At 39.9% G+C, this 22,397-nt stretch overlaps 1 protein-coding gene across 1 annotated transcript in view; it reads right to left on the reverse strand.

Annotated features, from left to right (window-relative positions):
- Positions 1-22,397, reverse strand: part of ABCA13 (ATP binding cassette subfamily A member 13) — a 293,932-nt gene that overhangs the window by 196,366 nt on the left and 75,169 nt on the right. Inside the window, 3 exon segments of the mRNA XM_043507121.1 lie at positions 5,367-5,480; positions 17,512-17,651; positions 20,597-20,774. Of these exon segments, the coding sequence (XP_043363056.1) occupies positions 5,367-5,480; positions 17,512-17,651; positions 20,597-20,774 (432 nt within the window).

A 22,397-nucleotide genomic window follows, 5' to 3' on the forward strand; every position in this document is an offset into this window, starting at 1 on the left:
ACACACACACACACACACACACACACACACACACACACGTCATAGATCTCCCTACTCAGCCATAAATTTTCTCTGTGTGACCTTGGGCATGTCACTTAGTATCTGTGCCTGAGCTCCTCATCTGTAAAATGACCTCACAGAAGTACAAGGATAAATGCACTGAAGATTCTGAGGCAATTAGATACTACATGGATGGGAACCAAGTAAGTGCCTATCACAGATTGATATATCATACCATACAGTTCCATCATCATCTTCATCTTGTTGTTTTCTTTTGTTTCCATTATTAAACCAGCACTGAGATTGTAGGCTTTTCTTAATTGGCTGTTTAAGATCAGCAAAGGGATTAAAAAAAATCTGTTCATGTTGTTTCAAACTCTCCCTGGGGAAGTGCTGTCCTAATCAGAGTTGAGAGTTACTGGGAAATGAACTGGCATTTGGTATCTTTCAGCCATTGCTCTCAATGCAATAAGGCCAAAGGTGTGGCCCTGCCTTTTCAAATGCACGACAAAGACCCCAAATTCATAACCTGATGTTATGTAGGATTCGTTAGTTAAGTGGAGAATATCGCTAACATCTGCACATACCTTAACTAAGAGTAAAAAAGATTTTTAAAAAAATTAAGATGCCCATTGTAGAAAACTTTCTATAAACTCAGCTTCAAGATTCCACATTTTAGCTGTCAATAATTTATGGCATTAGTGAGCTAACACCAGGTTTGTATGTAGTGGAAGAAAATGTGGCTCCAAAAGGGCAGATACACTTCATAATGAGATGCAACTAAAGATTAGGCTTATGGTTCCAACAGCTTTGGAAAGAACCACTGATAAAAACACCCCCTTCTATGGACAAACCCAAGGTCAATGGGAGCTCAGGGTAGTCAGGGCCTTACAGACTCCGGCCCTTAATGGGTTGTCAATGACCAGCTCTTGTAATATTATGAATTTGGCACTGACAGAATGCAGAATCATTTAGACAATTGTTTACTAATTAAAATCATCCAATGCTAGATTAAAGGCTTTTCAAGTGCTATCTCCTGGGTTCAACGCAATCGCCCTTTCTATACTTAGAAATATGGCAAGTTCCCAGTGGTATAGCACAGCGCACATTTATGTGAATGTCTGTAGCACAAACATTTCACATTCCAAACTTCAGCATTGGAGTCTGAATTCTAAACACCAGGAGAATTTGATGGATTCCTGTTTCTATGTCCTCCTGAATATTTATTTGTATTCCAATGACTTAGTGGAGACTCAAGTGAATAACTTCTCCTTTATCGTGAAGTACCTGTAGCCACTCTGCACATTCAAACCAGACTGTAGACTGTGCACAACAAATCCTAATTGCGTCACCACACTGGCTGAATCCTGCTAGTTCCTTGTCCTCACTTTAATCTTGGATACCATTGTAAAAGTAATGGTTTTTAACAGACCCCCCACACCAGTGGAGACCTGAATCATCAGACAGGGTAGGGAAAAGTGTTTGCTAACGTACTAAGGGAATACAGTGGTAAGGATGAGAGACGGTATCTTAAAAGGGTATTAGTTTTACCTATAGGCTAATTAAAGGTACTAATATGGCCCCCATCATGGTTTTATCTAAGCACCTGACAGATCTTTAGTGTATTTGTCCTCACAACACTCTTGTAAGATAGGGCAGTACTATTATCCCTATTTTACAGATGGGGACTTGAAGCTAAGTAACTTACACCAGGTCATACAAACAGTATCTGACAGTGACTAGTAGGCTAGTGCCCTAACCACTGGATTGTACTTCCTCTCCAATTCTGATTCCCTTGATTCAGTATAATAGTTCCATATTCCGTGGGTAACCCCATTGATTTCAGTGGAATTACTCATGGAATAAAAAAGAAAACGAGTACTTGTGGCACCTTAGAGACTAACAAAGGTGCCACAAGTACTCCTTTTCTTTTTTGCAAACACAGTAACATGGCTGCTACTCTGAATCATGGAATAAAGTACTATTCAGCATGCACAAGAACATCAGACTCTGGCCCCTTGTACTTAGCAGATACATGAAAGTATGCACATGCCTAAAATAAGTAACCATACAACCTTATTGTTGTATACCTTTTCCCTTCCTCAGCCCTTGTTTCCCCTACTCACTGAGTCACATCTATACATTTATTGTAAATTGGCTAGAGAAGAGACCTTTCCTTTTACTTGTTCTGTAAAATACAACATTTTGGATTATTAGCAGTCGTACAAACAATGTTATCTGGAAAATAGCATCTTCAGTTTCCATGTTCATTGTCCAATTTCTACATCTCATTTGCTCAGTTTCAAAGAAAAAGGACTAACAATTAGCTCCATGAGGCCTTTCAGGGATCACAAGTAACATTCCTTAATTGAATCTTAATTAACAATTCTATTGTTGATGCATGAGCACCAGTTTATTCTTCCACATCTTAATGGCGCTGCAGATGGTGAAGAGTAAAAAGTGCCAAAACTACATTTTAGCGACTAAAGAAAGAAGATATGACTTGGAAACAGACAGGAAGAGGAAGAACTGTTAACCAGGTGCTACATTTAAGCAGTCACTGCTATTGTTGCATTTTAAACTTCCTCCATTGTCCCTGTAAGAACCGATCAATTACATTGGGGGAGACAATTATGAGAATTAAGCAAGTTCAAGATACAAAGAGTATTTAAAAACTTGCCAATTGTCTTAGATTAGCGTTTCTCAAACTGGGGTCCGTGGACCTCTGAGGGGTCTCCAAGTGTACTCCAGGGGGTCCGTGGGCCCTGCTGATCAACTCCTCCCTCTCCTTCCCAGCGCCTCCCGCACGCTGGGGAACAGCTGTTCAGCAGCATTCAGGAGGCACTGGGAGAGAGGGTGAGGAGTGGGGATGGAGCATGCTCAGGGGAAGAGGCGGAAAGAGATGTGGAAGAGGAGGGGGAGGGGTGGAGTGGGGGTAGAGCCTGGGGCTGAGTGGGAGGCTTGGGGGCCCCCAAAAATTTTATATCAAAATGGGGGTCCTCAGGTTGCTAAAATTTGAGAATCGCTACCTTAGGTAAGTGACTGTTCGCCTTTGTACTATTGATCGTATTTCCAATATCACATGGTAATACTGCAGACAGGGAGGTAACTACTTATTTTAGCTACTTTAAATTGTAAAGATTTTCAGGACCACCGCATTGTAGATCTATAATCTAAACTTCAGCAGGGCTTACTGTTGCAGACATACCGTCTTCAAGTGCCATTCATAAGAAAAACTCATATGTCTATGCTGACTGTACCACCACCGCTACCCTGCAGAATTTCTGCTGATTCCTCCACCTGAGAGCCAGGACCTTTGTAAAGGCTGATCCAGAACTCCATTTTCCTATAGTGATCTAGTATTTCTAGAATTACCACTTCTTTACAGGCTACTTTAACTCTTCAATTACTTGTCAACTTCATGAAAAAATTCATACAGATACAGACAGACATCATCTTCCTCTCCAAATGCAAACAGATGGACATCATACCAAAGGGACTGAAGGTAAAAAATCCATTACAATCTACATACCACACAGACTATGCTGACAGCTTGTGCCACACACTCTCAAAGAAACTGCGGAACCACCTAATCAACATCCTCTACAGCAAACAGGGAAAGATTAAGAATGAGCTCTCAAAACTGGATACTCTCATGAAGAGCCAACCTTCCACACAAACTTCTTCGTGGCTGGACTTTACAAAAACTAGACAAGCCATTTACAACACACACTTTGCTTCTCTACAAAAGAAAAAGGACACTAAACTATCTCAACTACTACATACCACAAGGGGCCACAACAGTGGTTCCCGTAACCCACCCAGCAATATTGTTAATCTATCCAACTATACTCTTAACCCAGCAGAAGAATCTGTCCTATCTCGGGGCCTCTCCTTTTGCCCCTCCACCCCCACGAACATGATACAGTTCTGTGGTGACCTAGAATCCTATTTTCGACGTATCCGACTCAAGGAATATTTCCAACACTCCTCTGACCAACATATTAGCCCACAGAGACCTTCCTACCAACACTACAAAAAGAAGGATTCTGGGTGGACTCCTCCTGAAGGTCGAAACAACAGACTGGACTTCTACATAGAGTGCTTCCGCTGACGTGCACGAGCTGAAATTGTGGAAAAGCAGCATCACGTGCCCCATAACCTCAGCCGTGCAGAACACAATGCCATCCACAGCCTCAGAAACAACCCTGACATCATAATCAAAAAGGCTGACAAAGGAGGTGCTGTCATCATCATGAATAGGTCAGAGTATGAACAAGAGGCTACTAGGCAGCTCTCCAACACCACTTTCTACAAGCCATTACCCTCTGATCCCACTGAGAGTTACCAAAAGAAACTACAGCATTTGCTCAAGAAACTTCCTGAAAAAGCACAAGAACAAACCCGCACATACACACCCCTAGAACCCCGACCTGGGGTATTCTATCTGCTACCCAAGATCCATAAACCTGGAAATCCTGGACGCCCCATCATCTCAGGCATTGGCACCCTGACAGCAGGATTGTCTGGCTATGTAGACTCCCTCCTCAGGCCCTACGTTACCAGCACTCCCAGATATCTTCGAGACACCACCGACTTCCTGAGGAAACTACAGTCCATTGGTGATCTTCCTAAAAACACCATCCTAGCCACTATGGAGGTAGAAGCCCTCTACACCAACATTCCACACAAAGATGGACTACAAGCCGTCAGGAACACTATCCCCGATAATGTCACGGCTAACCTGGTGGCTGAACTTTGTGACTTTGTCCTCACCCATAACTATTTCACATTTGGGGACAATGTATACCTTCAAATCAGTGGCACTGCGATGGGTACCTGCATGGCCCCACAGTATGCCAACATTTTTATGGCTGACTTAGAACAACGCTTCCTCAGCTCTCGTCCCCTAATGCCCCTACTCTACTTGCACTACATTGATGACATCTTCATCATCTGGACCCATGGAAAAGAAGCCCTTGAGGAATTCCACCATGATTTCTCCCCCACCCCACCCCACCCCCCACTGTTCCTCAGATGTTCTTGTTAACTGCTGGAAATAGCCTACCTTGCTTGTCACCATGAAAGGTTTTCCTCCCTCCCCCCCCTGCTGCTGGTGATGGCTCATCTTAAGTGATCACGCTCCTTACAGTGTGTATGATAAAACCCATCGTTTCATGTTCTCTGTGTGTGTATATAAATCTCCCCTCTGTATTTTCCACCAAATGCATCCGATGAAGTGAGCTGTAGCTCATGAAAGCTTATGCTCTAATAAAGTTGTTAGTCTCTAAGATGCCACAAGTACTCCTTTTCTTTTTCCCTGTGGATAGTATTGGAAAGTAAAAAGTCGCTGACAATTCACCAACCTGGAGCTGATTGACCATGAGGAAGTTTTCACTGCTCTTAAAAACCTCAGACATCCTCAGCCATGCCTCAGAATAAATCTTCAGGTTGTCCACAAAACCAAATGTGTGATTAGCCTAAAGGGAGAAATGAAGCCAAGTGAAATGAAAACTGCACACAGTAATTCCTGTGGAAACAGGAGCAACCTGGGTGGTTCGAATCTCCTGAAATTCCTCTGCATGTCAACTTTAATTGTCAGAAGTAAATGCATTATGTTTCCTTTCATCTTCAAAGGAAAGCAAAAATGATTTTTTTGTTATTCAGAGACTAACAGATCAAAGAAAAGGCTTCCTGCTGTGTTTATGTTTCCCACATGAAGAGTAATAATATAAAATTTATTTTTATATACTGCGTTTCATACAGGGTATCACAAAATGCTTTAGTTAGCGAGCCAATCAAAAAATAAAAGAGGTTCAAATTAAAGCCTCTTTCTTGATCACAGCACCACCTATCTGGGAGGAATAAGTGGAATATCTTGATGCAACCTACATTTCCTTCAATCCTGAGTTGATTTTGGTGCTGATTGAGTCAGGGAGATCTAGCAAGGTCCAGTAAGGAAGAAGGCAGAATTAGGGACCTTCTCATTTGACTGTAAGGGGGAGCAGCCAGTCCCTTCCTTATGCCCTCACCCAAGGATGGACTCTGAACAACAAAATAGTGAATAATGCATATTCTAGTGTGAATTTTTAGAAAGTCTGTGGCAAAAACTGGTAAACCTTCAGTTTTCACAAACATGGGTGGTTTCTCCAAATATACATGAATCATGAATAACACGACTTCACAGTCACAATGACTCAACCTCCATGTTTTTATTCACAAAAGGATCAGCAAATCAATTAACTTTTCCCATTTAGCCAGATCTAGTAGTGACTGGACTGAGCTTTTCACGCAACCCAGTCAACAAGAAGGTTCAGTGTGTTCCACTGTCACTCAAGGTGTCTGCAGCTAGGTTTGAAATCACATACCAATATCACTAGGGGATACCAAAGAAGGGACCTGATAAGATGAGCAAATTAATCACAAACTAAGAAAGAATTTTAGCATTGAAATTCCCCAAAAAATTATTCAGAAACACTGTTTCAATAATATTAGCATGCTTCATTTTGACTTAAATGTTGAATTGGTATAATATTAAATGTAACATTTAAATTAAATATTTAAGTCAAAATGAAGCATGCTAATATTATTGAAATGAAGCATTGCGACACTGAAACAAAGTGAGACAGTTAAACAATTCATTTGGACTTTATCCTGTCAAAATGTCATCTAAATGTACATGTTGGTACTAAATGTTTTAATTTTGACTAAATTGCACTTTCCCTCAGAAAATGACTTCATGAAATTTTTTTGACCACCTCTAGAAGTTGTATAAATAATAGGCTCAAGAGATTATTTTTTATAACACAACTGAGGTGTTCATGTGTTTTAGGGAATAATAGATGAAAATTCATAGAGCCTGATACTGACAGAGAGAGCAAAGTTGAATTTGATGGTGATGTGATTGCAAATAGCAAAAACAGATATAGGAAATTGATAGGAGTTATAATATATGAGTACACCACTGATTGAAGTCTTAATGTTATATCAATACACATACATCTGTACAATAATTACCTCTCCAAATTTGATTGAACTATGATAAAGAAAACACTAAGCTACTGTTGCTAATGGTGGTTTAAGCTCATTCTGGAAATACAGACAAGTATTAGTTGAAGTATTAAATTCTATGGCCAGTTCTGTCCCAATGCTTGTAAGGGATCATTATTATCATGATAAAGTTAGATTATATGAGGAGATTATCGGAAAAGGGGTATGTGTGTGCATGCATGCGTGTGTGCAGAGAGACATTTGTCTGCAAGCTGATTCTTGAACAAACACCAAAATGGAAAGGATCAGTATTATTAGAGGTAACACTTCTGAAAGATAATTTAAACCTGACTAAAATTTAGACTGCCATTTTGATGGGCAGGGAAGGCAGGGTGAGACAGCAGGATCTGTGGCATCATTTTTTCTAGTGAAATACACCACCCCACCATGTCTGATGGCTACTGAACATTAGGATTTATTCCAAGCCAATAAAATTATGCCCCTTTTCCTGTCCTACCCTTACACACATGCAAGTGTTTGTTCATGTTTGGTTTTAGCAATTAACTCCATTGATTCTGTTAAAAAAAACAGATATTTACATACAACCATGCAAAAAACTGGCAATGGATAACACAGCTAATTAACAGCACTTTCAGAATATTCCTGTATCTGCACTACATCAATCAAATGTTTATGTACAACTTCTCATTAGGGGAAATCACTAGTATTTCAAAGTATCTTAAGTGTAGTATTTGGTCAAGTTAAGAAGCCTGATTAAATAATAAGGAATAAGGTTAAACATAACAAACAGATAGGAAAATAAACACAACTGAAAGAACATATTCCATCTGAAATCACTGATGTGGGGCCAAATCTTGTGTCCCACTGCCATGCTTTAAACACTAGACTATGCTTCCTCTCACGGACAGCTTCAGCGGCACAGGAGCCAGCAAACAGAGCTGTAAACAGGGGAGTTTGAGAGGGAGTTCTGTTGGAGGAGAAGATATTTGTATTTGGTTTTGTATTTGTATATGTAGAAGCTTGTAGGGGCTTTGTGCTGAGAGAGAAGCTGAGCCCTGATTAGGGGGCGGGGCTTCTCTGACTAGGGATCAGTATAAAGGTAGCTAGACAGTCAGGAAGCAGCACAGACAGCTGCAGTGGCACAGGAGCCAGCAAACAGAGCTGTAAACAGGGCAGTCTGAGTGGAGTTCTGTTGGAGGAGTTTGTATTGTGGTGCTTGTTTGGGGTTTGTTTTTGCTGTAGGGGGTGGTGCTTTGGTGTGGTTTGTGTTTCCCAGATTAACAGGATGTAGGTGGGAAGGCTATGACGAATACGGAGGCAGCTGTGGGAATGATTCAGGTGGTGGAAGACACAATGAGGATGACTGGATGTGGAAGCTGTGATATGTACATGATCCTGGAAGGGCTACCTGGTAAGAGTTTTGTCTGCATGAAGTGCCGTCTGATAGAGCTGATGGAGGAAAAGATCCGAGGTTTGGAGATGCAGGTGGAAAGTCTGGTTGAGTTTAGGAAGGGGTTTGAGCAGATGATGGAGCAAAAACATGAGGTATCTGAAGGGAAAAGCTCAGACTTGCAGATGGAAGCAGGGCTGGGGAATTCTGAGGGGAGACTGGGTAAGGAAATTGATCAGTGGAAGCATGTGACTCAAAGAACCATGCAGAGGAAAAGACGGGCTAGTGAAGTAGAAAGAGCTCAAGAACTGGTTTGCAGAGTTGGAAAATGAAGAAGGGGTTCACAGGTAGTCACTGAAGGTGGAAGGCCAAGGAAGAAGAGAAGAGAAACTAGTCCTATAGGAAAAGGGGAAGAATCAATGGAGACTACACCAAATATGAGCCCCAGGAGGATACAGGATGGGTTGAAGAGGATTACAAGGAAGAATAGGAATGGAAAGAACTTGCAGCCAGAGGGAACAGGGGAGAGACTGGAGAATAGCACTGTCACCAGGAAAAGGCAGGTCCATGTGATCGGGGACTTTTTACTGAGAAGAATAGACAGGCCTGTAATTAGAGCTGATCCAGAAAATAGAAGGGTGTGTTGTCTTCCAGGTGCTAAGATACGGGATGTAGACCTGAGGTTGAAAAGGATCCTAAAGGGAGCGGGAAAGAATCCCCTAATTATCCTTTATGTGGGAACAAATGATACGGCTAGATTCTTGCTGGAAAGCATTAAGGGAGACTATGCTAGGCGGGGGAAGACGCTTAAGGAAATCGAGGCTCAGGTGATCTTTAGTGGGATTCTGCCTGTTCCTAGAGAAGGGCAAAAAAGGTGTGACAAGATGATGACCATCAACAGATGGCTTAGGCAGTGGTGCTTATAAGGAGGGCTTTGGGATGTATGGCCACTGGGAGGACCGAAGACAGTTCTCTCAGGAGGGACTTCATCTGAGTAGGGAAGGAAATAGACTTCTAGGATGGAGGCTGGCACAACTGATTAAGAGCGCTTTAAACTAGGAATTTGGGGGAGATGGTTGGGAGATGTCCAGGTAATCTCCATGCTGGATTTTAGCGTTGAGAGGGAAGAAAATGAAATAAGAAAGGATACAGCCGTGGGTAGGAGAATGTATATAAGGAGGAAGGGCAGTGTGGATACCAGTCTAATAGGTTATACTGGCTGTAGAATGACCATGCCTAATAGGGTACAGAATGTGAGTGAGGCCAAACAGCAAAAATTAAGATGTTTGTACACCAATGTGAGGAGCCTAGGTAACAAAATGGAGGAACTAGAGCTACTGGTGCAGGAAGTGAAACCAGATATTATAAGGATAACAGAAACATGGTGGAATAGTAGTCATGACTGGACTCCAGGTATTGAAGGGTATGTGCTGTTTAGGAAAGACAGAAGGAAAGGTGGTGGAGTAGCATTGTATATAAATGATGAGGTAGAATTGTAAAGAAATAAGAAGCGATGGAATGGATAAGACAGAGTCTGTCTTGGCAAAAATTACATTGGGGAAGAAAACTAGTAGAGCCTCCCCTGGGATAGTGCTTGGGGTGTGCTATAGACCGCCGGAATCTAATTTGGATATGGATAGAGCCCTTTTTAATGTTTTTAATAAAGTAAATACTAATCGAAACTGTGTGATCATGGGAGACTTTAACTTCCCAGATATAGACTGGAGGACGAAGTAATAATAATAGGGCTCAGATTTTCCTAGATGCGATAGCTGATGGATTCCTTCATCAAGTAGTTGCTGAACCGACTAGAGGGGATACCATTTTAGATTTGGTTTTGGTGAGTAGTGAGGACCTCATAGAAGAAATGGTTGTAGGGGATAATCTTGGTTCAAGTGATCATGAGCTAATTCAGTTCAAACTGAACGGCAGGATTAACAAAAATCTGGAACTAGGGTTTTAGATTTCAAAAGGGCTGACTTTCAAAAATTAAGGAAATTAGTTCGGGAAGTGGATTGAACTGAAGAACTTATGGATCTAAAGGTAGAGGAGGCCTGGGATTACTTTAAATCAAAGCTGCAGAAGCTATCGGAAGCCTGCAAGAAAGGGGAAAAAATTCATAGGCAGGAGTTGTAGACCAAGCTGGATGAGAAAGCATCTCAGAGAGGTGATTAAGAAAAAGCAGAAAGCCTACAGGGAGTGGAAGATGGGAGGGATCAGCAAGGAAATCTACCTTATTGGAGGTCAGAACATGTAGGGATAAAGTGAGACAGGCTAAAAGTCAAGTAGAGTTGGACCTTGCACAGGAAATTAAAACCGATAGTAAAAGGTTCTATAGCCATATAAATAAGAAGAAAACAAAGAAAGACGAAGTGGGACCATTAAACACTGAGGATGGAGTAGAGGTCAAGGATAATCTAGGCACGGTCCAATATCTAAACAAATACTTTGCCTCAGTCTTTAATAAGGCTCTTAGGGATAATGGTAACATGACAAATGGGAATGAGGATATGGAGGTAGATATTACCATATCTGAGGTAGAAGCAAAACTCAAACAGCTTAATGGGACTAAATCGGGGGGCCCAGATAATCTTCATCCAAGAATATTAAAGGAATTGGCACCTGAAATTGCAAGCCCATTAGCAAGAATTTTTAATGAATCTGTAAACTCAGGGGTTGTACCGTATGATTGGAAAATTGCTAACATAGTTCCTATTTTTAAGAAAGGGAAAAAACATTATCCGGATAACTATAGGCCTGTTAGTTTGACATCTGTAGTATGCAAGGTCTTGGAAAAAATTTTGAAGGAGAAAGTAGTTAAGGACATTGAAGTCAATTGTAAATGGGACAAAATACAACATGGTTTTACAAAAGGTAGATCGTGCCAAACCAACCTGATCTCCTTCTCTGAGAAAGTAACAGATTTTTTAGACAAAGGAAATGCAGAAGATCTAATTTACCTAGATTTCAGTAAGGCATTTAATACCGTGCTACATGGGGAATTATTAGTTAAATTGGAAAAGATGGGGATCAATATGAAAATTGAAAGGTGGATAAGAAATTGGTTAAAGGGGAGACTACAGCGGGTCCTACAGAAATGTGAACTGTCAGGCTGGAGGGAGGTTACCAGTGGAGTTCCTCAAGGATCAGTTTTGGGACCAATCTTTTTATTACTGACCTCGGCACAAAAAGTGGGAGTGTGCTAATAAAGTTTGCGGATGTTACAAAGCTGGGAAGTATTGCCAATTTAGGGAAGGATCGGGATATCATACATAAGGAGGATATGGATGACCTTGTAAACTGGAGTAATAGTAATAGGATGAAATTTAATAGTGAGAAGTGTAAGGTTATGCATTTAGGGATTAATAACAAGAATTTTAGTTATAAGCTGGGGACGCATCAATTAGAAGTAACGGAGGAGGAGAAGGACCTTGGAGTATTGGTTGATCACAGGATGACTATGAGTTGCCAATGTGATATGGCTGTGAAAAAAGCTAATGCAGTTTTGGGATGCATCAGGAGAGGTATTTCCAGTAGGGAGAAGGAGGTTTTAGTACCGTTATACTAGGCACTGGTGAGACCTCACCTGGAATACTGTGTGCAGTTCTGGTCTCCCATGTTTAAGAAGGATGAATTCAAACTGCAACAGGTACAGAGAAGGGCTACTAGGATGATCTGAGGAATGGAAAACTTGTCTTATGAAAGGAGACTTAAGGAGCTTGGCTTGTTTAGCCTAACTAAAAGAAGGTTGAGGGGAGATATGATTGCTCTCTATAAATATATCAGAGGGATAAATACCGGAGTGGGAGAAGAATTATTTAAGCTCAGTACCAATGTGGACACAAGAACGAATGAATACAAACTGGCCACCAGGAAGTTTAGACTTGAAATTAGTTGAAGGTTTCTAATCATCAGAGGAGTGAAGTTTTGGAATAGCCTTCCAAGGGAAGCAGTGGAGGCAAAAGATCTATCTGGCTGATAAGTTTATGGAGGAGATGGTATGATGGGATAATGTGATTTTGGTAATTAAATATTCATAGTAAATTGGCCTGATGGGATGTTAGATGGGGTGGGATCTGAGTTACCCAGGAAAGAATTTTCTGTAGTATCTGGCTGGTGAATCTTGCCCATATGCTCAGGGTTTAGCTGATCGCCATATTTGGGGTCGGGAAGGAATTTTCCTCCAGGGCAGATTGGAAGAGGCCCTGGAGGTTTTTCTCCTTCCTCTGTAGCATGGGGCACGGGTCACTTGCTGGAGGATTCTCTGCTCCTTGAAGTCTTTAAACCAGGATTTGAGGACTTCAATAGCTCAGATATAGGTGAGGTTTTTTGCAGGAGTGGGCGGGTGAGATTCTGTGGCCTGAGTTGTGCAGGAGGTCAGACTAGATGATCCTAATAGTCCCTTCTGACCTTAGTATCTATGAAACTATCTTTAAACATCTGTCTTATTTTCCCCTTCCCTAACAGATTAGGAATCTGCAGCTCAAGGTTAGAAAATTTTCCTCAAGTTAATATCGTAGCCGTCATAACTGTTTTTATGAACCAGACCTCTTCATTATGCTCTAATGATGGTGGTAGGGTAGTCATGTACAGCATTCCCCAGCAAAAAGAGCTTCTGCACTGAGTTGCAAATTAGAATTGGGGGTATATTTATTCTAATACTTCCTATCAAAAGGGCAGAACTTTGGCACAGTCCCGCAGCATTTAAGTGCCTTCTACAAAGACATTCAGATAAAGTCTGGAAGTGTAAAGCTACAGGAGATGCATGCCTAAGCAGCAAAAAAAAAAAAAAACCTGGAAAAGGTCACTGGTGACCCATTCTCCACACTAGCTGTGCAGGAGGTGCCAGGATGGCCACTGGCAGCCAACTACATTTCCCTCTGGCAATATTAAGTCTTTAGAGAGGAGATGCTGGTGGCCGTATGGGAATAAGATCTTCTAGTAGAGGCCACAAGGGCTTCATTACAAGTAGGAAAGTGGGTAGAGAGGGATGCTTATCACTGGGACAAATGTAGCTTAATAAACCCTGAAGGTTCAGATTCAATTCAGAATAAAGTAAGGGTTAAAAATGTAAACTATGTCCAAACTTTAAGTCCCAGTTCACAGTTTTCTACTTATACTATCAGAGAGAGTGTATAGACTGTTAAGAACTGCATGGCTGGTGTGTGGTTATTGTGCCTTTAAGACTTGGAAAGTGGAAAATTGTGAAGGAAGAGTTCATTGGAGAGTCTCCTCAGAGGTAAGTAGATGTATCTAAAGAATGAAAACAGCTGCATTATATGTGGGGCTTGCAGCATTGCCTATTATTACCCCTGCCTGATAATTCCCATTATAAAACCTTGTTTAAAGGTCCATATAACTTTGCCAAACTTTAACCACTTAGGCTGAAATTTTCCATGTCAAGTGTCTGCCTGGGCCTGATTTTTTGGGGAAAATGTCAGCCAAAATGGTTCAGCTATTTCTTAGAAAAAGGTTGGGCAAAGTTTCCTCTGTGTTAAAAAAAATTGTTTACCTTTTCTTTAAAAAGGTCAACAGCCTCCCCATGCCTTGGAGCAAGAACATGAAATTGGGCAGGGACTGGCCTTTGTGTCAGGGGTATGTCTTTTACTGTCCCTGGGAAAATCTGCCCCAAATTTAGCCAAGTTAAAATCCTTTTGAAACAAAACAGTTTGCACAAGCTCAGTAAAGACTTGCTAGCGCTTCATAACTCCCTGACAATCCTATCTACACTTAGCATGCTCCATCCCAGGATTGCAAGAGGCCGAGAATGCGACCTGTGCTGGACAGCAGCTTTGGTTAAGGTTGGAGACTTGAATTCCACCAAAAGTCCTCTCTGGTATTGCCTTCAGACTCACCCTTTTATAAACCTCCTAGTTTTGTGAATAAGGTGAAGCTAGAAACATCGTTTTGAGGTTATTTGTCAGCCTGTTAAAACATTTCATTGTAATATAATTTTTCATTATGAAGGGAGTTGAAATAAATGTGGGGGTTTTTTTTCAAATGCCAAACTTCACAAGACAACCCAATTAAAGTTGTAGAATAAGAACCTCTTTATCTTATTATGAAGGCTTGATATTTATAAAGAAAGTCTTTGCCTTTCATATTAAGGATTAGTGAGCAAGGCGGCAGGAATCCAAAAACAGGATGAATTTGTCAGACTTGTTTTCTTACTTTTCCTTCTGAATTGTTTTCATGTATTGTTACATACATTCTGGTTTAATCGGAAAAATTGGAAAAAATCTTTCAATGGCTATAAACTTCTTAAATGTAACATTTCTTTCTTTAAACTACCATCCTAAATGGAGATGCAATAATATGGCAAGAAAGACACATTACCTCTGATGAGCCAATCAAGAATCAGAGACGCATGCTTTCTGATTGGCTCAGAATTGAACAAAAATTTCCATTGAACTTAGCTGATGTCAATCGGCATATAGTCATTTATTGTGTGTGTGAACTTGACTGGTCAATATTGATTTAAACCTCAGGATTGTTTGTTTATCGCAGGTAGAAAGCAAATTTAATGACTTATTGTAAGAATGGTTGTCAGTAATCTTGAGATGAGATATTCCATTTTATGAAATAAAACATGAAAATTATCTTGAAATGCAAAAAGATTTTAATGCTACCCTTCTTTGTAGCATGTACCTAGCTACTCCTGGGGAATAATACTTGAATGGGTACCATCCTGCAGTTCATGTTAGGGGAAAACTTGCACTTCTACTTCAATGGCACTTTTGCCTAAGTAAAGGCTGCAGGATTGGACTCAATACCAATATTTAGGATATTTGTTGATGATAATTTAGTTTTCCTTAATTTCCATAGGGTATGTTAATTAATAAGATTATGCAACAGGAAGAATAAAGATGGTTTTGATGGAGGGACCTACCTGCTAGTTCCATGTTTTTAAATAAACAGATAAATTATCATTGATAATTTGGTGAGGCTAGCATTTATTTTTACAAGACATCTTGAATGAGCTGATGGAACTGTCTGATGTCCAAGCATGTTAATAGATTTATTGGGCTATAATATCTGATAGAATCTGTGTAGTTTCAGAAGATGAAAAAAATAAAGTAAAATTGTCTCATTTACGATAACTTGGCAGTCTCAGTGCTGTTACTGAGTAGACTTCATTTCACTTAAGATCTAGACTATGATTCAACATGTGCCGAAAGATGCATCTGTCTTATCATGGATACCATTAAGATAGTGGCTGTGGCATACTAATTGGCAAAATAATATGAAAATCTCTACAATGCATTATTCTTGGTGTCACTGTAAAGCAGAATGCAATTTTGCATACAGAGTTTTATCACCACTTACAGTTCACATCTGTAAAAATCAAAAGAGCACCTTTTTTAATATCAGCCTAAAGTTTTAAAATGAATTATATTCAACTCAGCAGACCAAGGGAGATATAGCCTGTCACCCAAATTAAGTTCTTCATTTCAACTGTAAACTAAACCACAGAAGTCTTATTTTGATTCACAAAGGAGTATTGTGAAGTTAATGAGTAGTTCTAACGTTTATCATTTCACTTAGATTTTAAAATCTTACTTTTTCAGTAAAAGTCAGAACATGTACTGATATATGTTTACCATGGAAAACACTATCATTAAAAATATTTTGTATACCATTATCAAGCAGTAATGCTTTATTTCACATTTTAAATGGATTTAAATTACCATTCCTGTAATAATTAACATTTCATGACAAGAATCATATTTGCAAGGTAAATGCAAATATTTCCTCTGACCTCCAAGCCCTTTTAAAAATAGATTATAATAGTTATTACTTATTTGTATTGCAATAGTGCCTAAGAGCCTTGGTCACGGACCCCATACTGTGAGAGGCACTGTACAAGCATAGAACAAAAACAGTGTCTGTGAACACGACTATAAACTCTTTGGGATTTGGACTATTAAATACAGGATACCTGCCAAGTAACAACCTAGAAACCTAAGAATTTTTTGTCATATAAGCAGTCACCAATGTCATCAGCCAACCATGTATTTGTACAGCATAGACAGGAAAATTCGTAAGAGTTGTCTTAACACCACCCTCCCCCCCTGCCACTCCCCTATGCCAGGAGATTAAACTAGGTGAACTAAAGGAACAATTTCACTAGTTGAGTCAATGGTGTGCATCTGAGCATATCTAACATACTTCCATTTAGCAGAGGGATATGACAGACATACCATGTACTGCACAGATAGGCACAGATAAAGGGTGGGATTTTCAAAAGTGCCTAAGAGAGATAAGCACTCAAATTCTGTTGACTTTCAGTGGGACTCCTGACTCCATTTGAAAACCTCACCCATCATCTATAATTCAGTTGGTACTGTTTTATAGCATAATTAGGCTTCATCTGCACTGGCCAGGAAAACCATACGAGCACATCTATAGTTGTGATTACGTTTTAGCATGGTAAAGGAGAGGAATGAAGCAGCAGGAGAAAAAAACCCAGCTATGCTCAATAAGGTCTTTTCTTCAAGGATTAGTATTTGTAACAATAAAGTAAAATAAGTTAATGGAATCAAAAAGAAAACATAGAAGCACCCAAGCTTGGAGTTTAACCCAGTCCATTGACCCTAGATGTACATCCTATCTTCCCAAAGGCATTCTTCTCTTTAGTACAGTACCACCTAGAAGCCCTAATCATGAACCTAGACTCCATTGTGCCAGGCATTATACAAACACAGAACTAGCAGATGGTCCCTCATGCAGCCTTTCCTGTGAGCACCTGTGCAAAAGAAGGGGGAAGTGGTGCAGAAATTAATCCTTACTCACCAAAGACTTACATAGGGCCCCTGCACTCTGACACTGCAGGGCTCACTACACTACTTTTAACATGGTTTTCCTGGCTCACTTGAACAGGGACTGCAAAAAACTTAGGGCTATGTTCTCTTCACTGACACTGATGCAAACTCACTGAAGTAAATGGAGTAAATTGAAACACAAATACTACTGTTATTTTGTACGTGTAGTAGGAGAGGATGAACATCTGGGGGAAATAACCCTGCCAGTTTTCTTAAAGGAAACACTTCCCATTGTTTCTACCATCCATATAAGTACAGCCATATTTATTCATTTCCTTAGACACTCACCTTTTCTATCACCATGTTAAACTTTTTGCTGTTGGGGGTGTACAGTATCTTCCCATGTAACAGGGGCTTCAGGAAGGTCCACACCAAAGCCCCATTAGGTGACTGTAAAATTTCCTGATAAAGCTGTGAGCAAAATGGAGCTGTGGTAAAAGAGAGAGGGAGAGAGAGAGATCATATTTAAGAGATGGTGCAAGGGGATGATTTATTCAGCAATATAATGCCTATACACTTTAACTTAGGGCTTGGCCTCTGTAAGGTGCTGAAAACCCTCAATTCTCACTGAACCATCACTTCAGCTCTTTGGACAGATGTAGTTCATTCACCAAGTGCTTGAACCTGTGAGGAGCTGGGGATCCACAACTTCCAGATAAGCTGAGACCAATCAGCCCCCAAAGAGATCAGAATCTTAGGGCATATCTACACTACAGCCCTAAGTCAACCTGTGTTACGTTGATTTACAGCCACCGCAATAATTACACACTACCCTCCTTCTGCCGGTGGTGCGCGTCCTTACCAGGAATGCATGAAGCTGTGAAATTGACAAGACAGCCAATATAAGTAACACAGTCACCCTAACTACTTATGTCCTACACCTCTCGTGGAAGTGGAGCTAGCATGCTGGTGTAGAAGAGCACTTATATCGGCGGGAGGAAGGCTGTATTGTGTACACTGACATAATTAGGTTGTTGTAAGCTGCCTTATGTCAACCTAATTGTGTAGTGTAGACCAGGACTTAGTGAAAACACTGCATACGCTGCACCTATCTTAAAAGCTGTATTGATATATTACAGTTTTGGAGTCAAAGTACACGGGCAAAATATACATAAGATAAATGCTGACGGAAGATTCACTGCTATAAATTCTCATACAGATCAAAAGTTATTTACAGAATAAGAGACTAGCACCACCAATTATAGACCAATGAGGGATTTATAATAGTCTGATCATTGTTTTCATGCTCAAGAGAAGGCGAGTATAGTTCTAATCAGCAGCTATATACCTTCTTACTTGTGGAACTTTCTTAGGCCATTCAATGAAAACTGTCTTTTCTATTTGACAAGTCAGCTTTTGGGTGACAATGAAATGTCTACTGGCTTCTTCATCAAGAAAGGTAGCACAGCCGATTTCAGAAAGCTCCAGATAGATGCAAATGTGGAACTGAACTGTAGGATGTTTAATTCATTTTTTTAACCTATCTATATTTCATCTGCCTAGCTGAAAAATCCATTCCCCTAACCCAAGTAAAATTTGGTAGTCAAGCATGTTAAGATGGATGTGTATCCTTAATAAACTCATTGTGAGCCATGGCCCTGATCCTGCAAGCAGCAAGTTGTGGACAGACTCCCCATTGAAGTCAAGCGGCTCCTTTTTGCAGGATCAGGTCTAAATTTCCATGCTTAGTTTACATTGGGCATTTTGGTTGCTAGTAGATTTAGAAATATTTAGTAATATTTTGTAGTAATTTTCATCTTCAGTGTACTGTACTGTAGAAACATTAAGTAATGTCACTAGTAGAGCCGAGCGAGTAATTGATTTTTTAATTTTAGTGGCGAACCAAAAAAAGTCTAAAAACCATTCTAACCAAAACTAAGCTTTTGGTATTTCTCCCCAAAGCAAGCAAAAAAATTGATTTGAAACTAAATGTCAAAACAAATAATTTCAACACTTCCCAAGAAATGTAAGTTTTTTCAGTGGAAACTATTTGTTGTATTTGACCTGAATTCACAAATAGTTTCAGTACCTGCCAAAAAAAATTAACAAAAATTTCACCCAGCTCTAGTTACACCACCTCTACTAGGGAGACAAATGTTATTATTTGCATTTTACAAAAGCGGACTGAATTAGCAATGTGAAGTGACCTGCCCAAAACCAAGGAGTGAGCGTCAGAGCCAGGGTTGTAACCAAGGAGTTTCTGGACCCCAGTTCTTTGTCCAGATCATTCCTCCACAATCTCCCTTTAAGAAATTAGTCCCCTCTAAACAAGATATGTAACTGGAGAAAAATTAACAAGTGCTCTAAGGTGGCCAGGCCAGAGTGATGGTATGATGAGTATATGGAGCACTGTAGCTAATCTTTAGACTAGGACTTTTCTGAAAGTGCTGTCCAGTTGTTGAACTATAAGACTATAAGGCAAGTTCAGTAGTGAGCACACAGGACTGGAAGCCAGGGCCACTGAGATTTATAAGGAGGGGGAAAGTGGGCAGGAGGGGTAAGGACCCATTCACAATCCCCTGTGCAGCCTCTCTGTAACTCCACTACTAGTAGGGGAAGGACAAGCAGAGACTATGTGACTGGTACTCCCTGCCTGTGGAAGTGGCAGGGCTTGGGAAGAGTTCTGACTCCATGTTCAGTGTGCCAGCTTGGACAGCTGAGCCCAGACAAGATGTTGCAATCTGCTAGTCACAGAGCCAGAAGCAGATATTTTTCCCATCATCGCCACCCCTCCCCGAGGAGCAACAATGGAATCATGCCTCTCTGAGTCAGAATTCCTTTCTTGGAAGATCACCAAAATTAATTTTGATGAGTCAAATGTTGGTGTAGGGGTGTGTGATAGGTCTAGAAAGCAGTCTCACACACGATATAAGAATAATAGCAAGGTGCAGACAACTTGAAATATTAACTCTAATGGTAGCCAACAATTCAACTATAAGAAAAGACAAAAGGTATTCTTCTCTGGTTGTATACGGAGGCTTAAGGATTTTATCATAAAATACCACAACACCAAGTTCACAAAATAAAAGTATATAACTATAGATTAGCAACCTTGTATCTAATAATGTATTTAATTTTGAACATTCAATAAACTTCCAATATATATGACCTGACTGAGACAGGGGAGTCATTTATTGTTATTAAATGCAAGAATACAAAATAACTTGAATTGCTTGTCATTTGTCTCCATAATCATTTCTGTGTAATAAAACCTTTCATCAAATCATTCCTTGTGTTCGGGATTGCAATGTCAGCTAGCTGAAATGCCAGTTAATATATCAACATTCCATTTAAGAGGAAAAGGTTTAGAATGCATACCAAACTCTGAATGAGAGTACATATATATGCAACTTGTGATTGATGTTTCCCTTACTTGCGTCTTCGGGAATGTTGTATTTTGCCATATCATCTTCCAAGAGCTCAGTGATCCTGGGCATGTCAATGAACATGTTGGTGTTGCTGAAGAAAGAGGATTCTTCTTTACAGACTGCCCTTATTAAAGACTGAAGGGATCCAACAATGGAACTTCTAGATTTCCCACCCTGTAAGAACTAGAACAACAATTACTAAGGAATGGAATCCCAGTTACAACACAATTGCCCTGGATTATCCTGTCATAACTTTCACAGCTGCAGTAGTAGTTCAGATATTCTTCCCCATTACTGCATCCAAGGAGGTCAACAAAATGACAGTTTTCAGATTGTCTACAAGAATGGATGCATGTTGTGCGCTCTTCTGTTCTCATGACCATCTTTGTCAGGGAAAGATAGTGCCACTTTAATGGCCAGAATACTCTGTGAAAGACGTTAGTATAATGTACTACTTTAACCTTTCGAAAATGTCATATTTTCATGGCTTGACTGGGCAGAAAAAGAATGGAAATATCAGGACCATCAGATTGCAGACCTCTCGATTACCTTGTCATTTTCCATACACTCTGCTTCCCTCAACAAAAACAGAAGTGGGATTGAACGCATTATTCTTCTGTCACACATTATAAAGATAGCAACAATAAAAATAAGAATCTTTTTACATGATGGGAATGTTGTCCGTGAAAACAGGCCTGCTACAAAGAAACAGTTGTACTTTGTTCAAAATATTGAAGTGCAGTTGTACTTTCAAAATATACATATACCAGGACTAGATTTAATAAGAACATACCATTTTACACAATCATTTTTCAATCAAATCATCCCTCTTTATTGAAGAAAGATAGATTTTTATTGTTGTCAGTCCTATAGAACAGATGCTGTTCTGGGAGACTGATCTGACTGCTTATGCTTATAGCTTATGAACCTTCAACTGTGTTGTTAACCAAGTTCCAATAACAGCCGACCTATGCAATTGCAGTTTTCAAATTACGTGCTCACAATTGTGCAATCCCACTGAAGGCTACACGGTTGCATAATTGTAACTGAGGACATAACTGGATGACAGTTGGGCTGAAAAGGTGCAACTAAAACAAGCATTTGACCTGCCTGAAATGTATCACTATTGAAGATACCCACGTCAGAAAGAACCTAGCTACTTTTTCAGATCTCAGGTTGAGTTTACAAGACTAGCAGTTGGGGGGGGGGAATACTTAATCTGATAAACTGAACATGTTTAATATTGAAATCACTGGGACACAATCAGTGTGAAACATGATTTTTACAAAGTCAATCTTCAAAGCAGAACTTCACTTTATGAATGTAATCGGTTATGATCAGCTTGGAGGCTGTACCTTTTGAAACTTTTTAAATTAAATATGTCAATCAACAAAGTGAAAGAAGCATGTTCACAGATCTAGAGGAAGTATAATGAGTACTAGTTAAAAACTCAGTACTCACTAGCTCTTATATAGCACTTTCATCCATAGATCTCAAAAGAATTTGCTGGCACGAACATTCACTGAAAGAAAATTTTATGTATTGCAGAATAAACAAAGGCAAAGAATTAGAAATTCATATCATGACTCTTTGCATTGGAATCATGTTTCTAAGCTCATCCAATCAGGGAAGAGAAACATACTAACCATTTAATCACCCGAGGACCCAGTCAAAATACTTTGCATTTAAAATCCTGAATACTCAGAACAAACTGTTTGTGAGTGACATACAGAAATGATTCAGTGAATGATTTTAATCAGCAAATAAACTTGCAAAAAATTAGTTCACCAACAGCAAAAAAAAAGT

This window comes from Dermochelys coriacea, chromosome 2 (assembly GCF_009764565.3).
Source record: "Dermochelys coriacea isolate rDerCor1 chromosome 2, rDerCor1.pri.v4, whole genome shotgun sequence".
NCBI classification, from domain to species: domain Eukaryota; kingdom Metazoa; phylum Chordata; order Testudines; family Dermochelyidae; genus Dermochelys; species Dermochelys coriacea.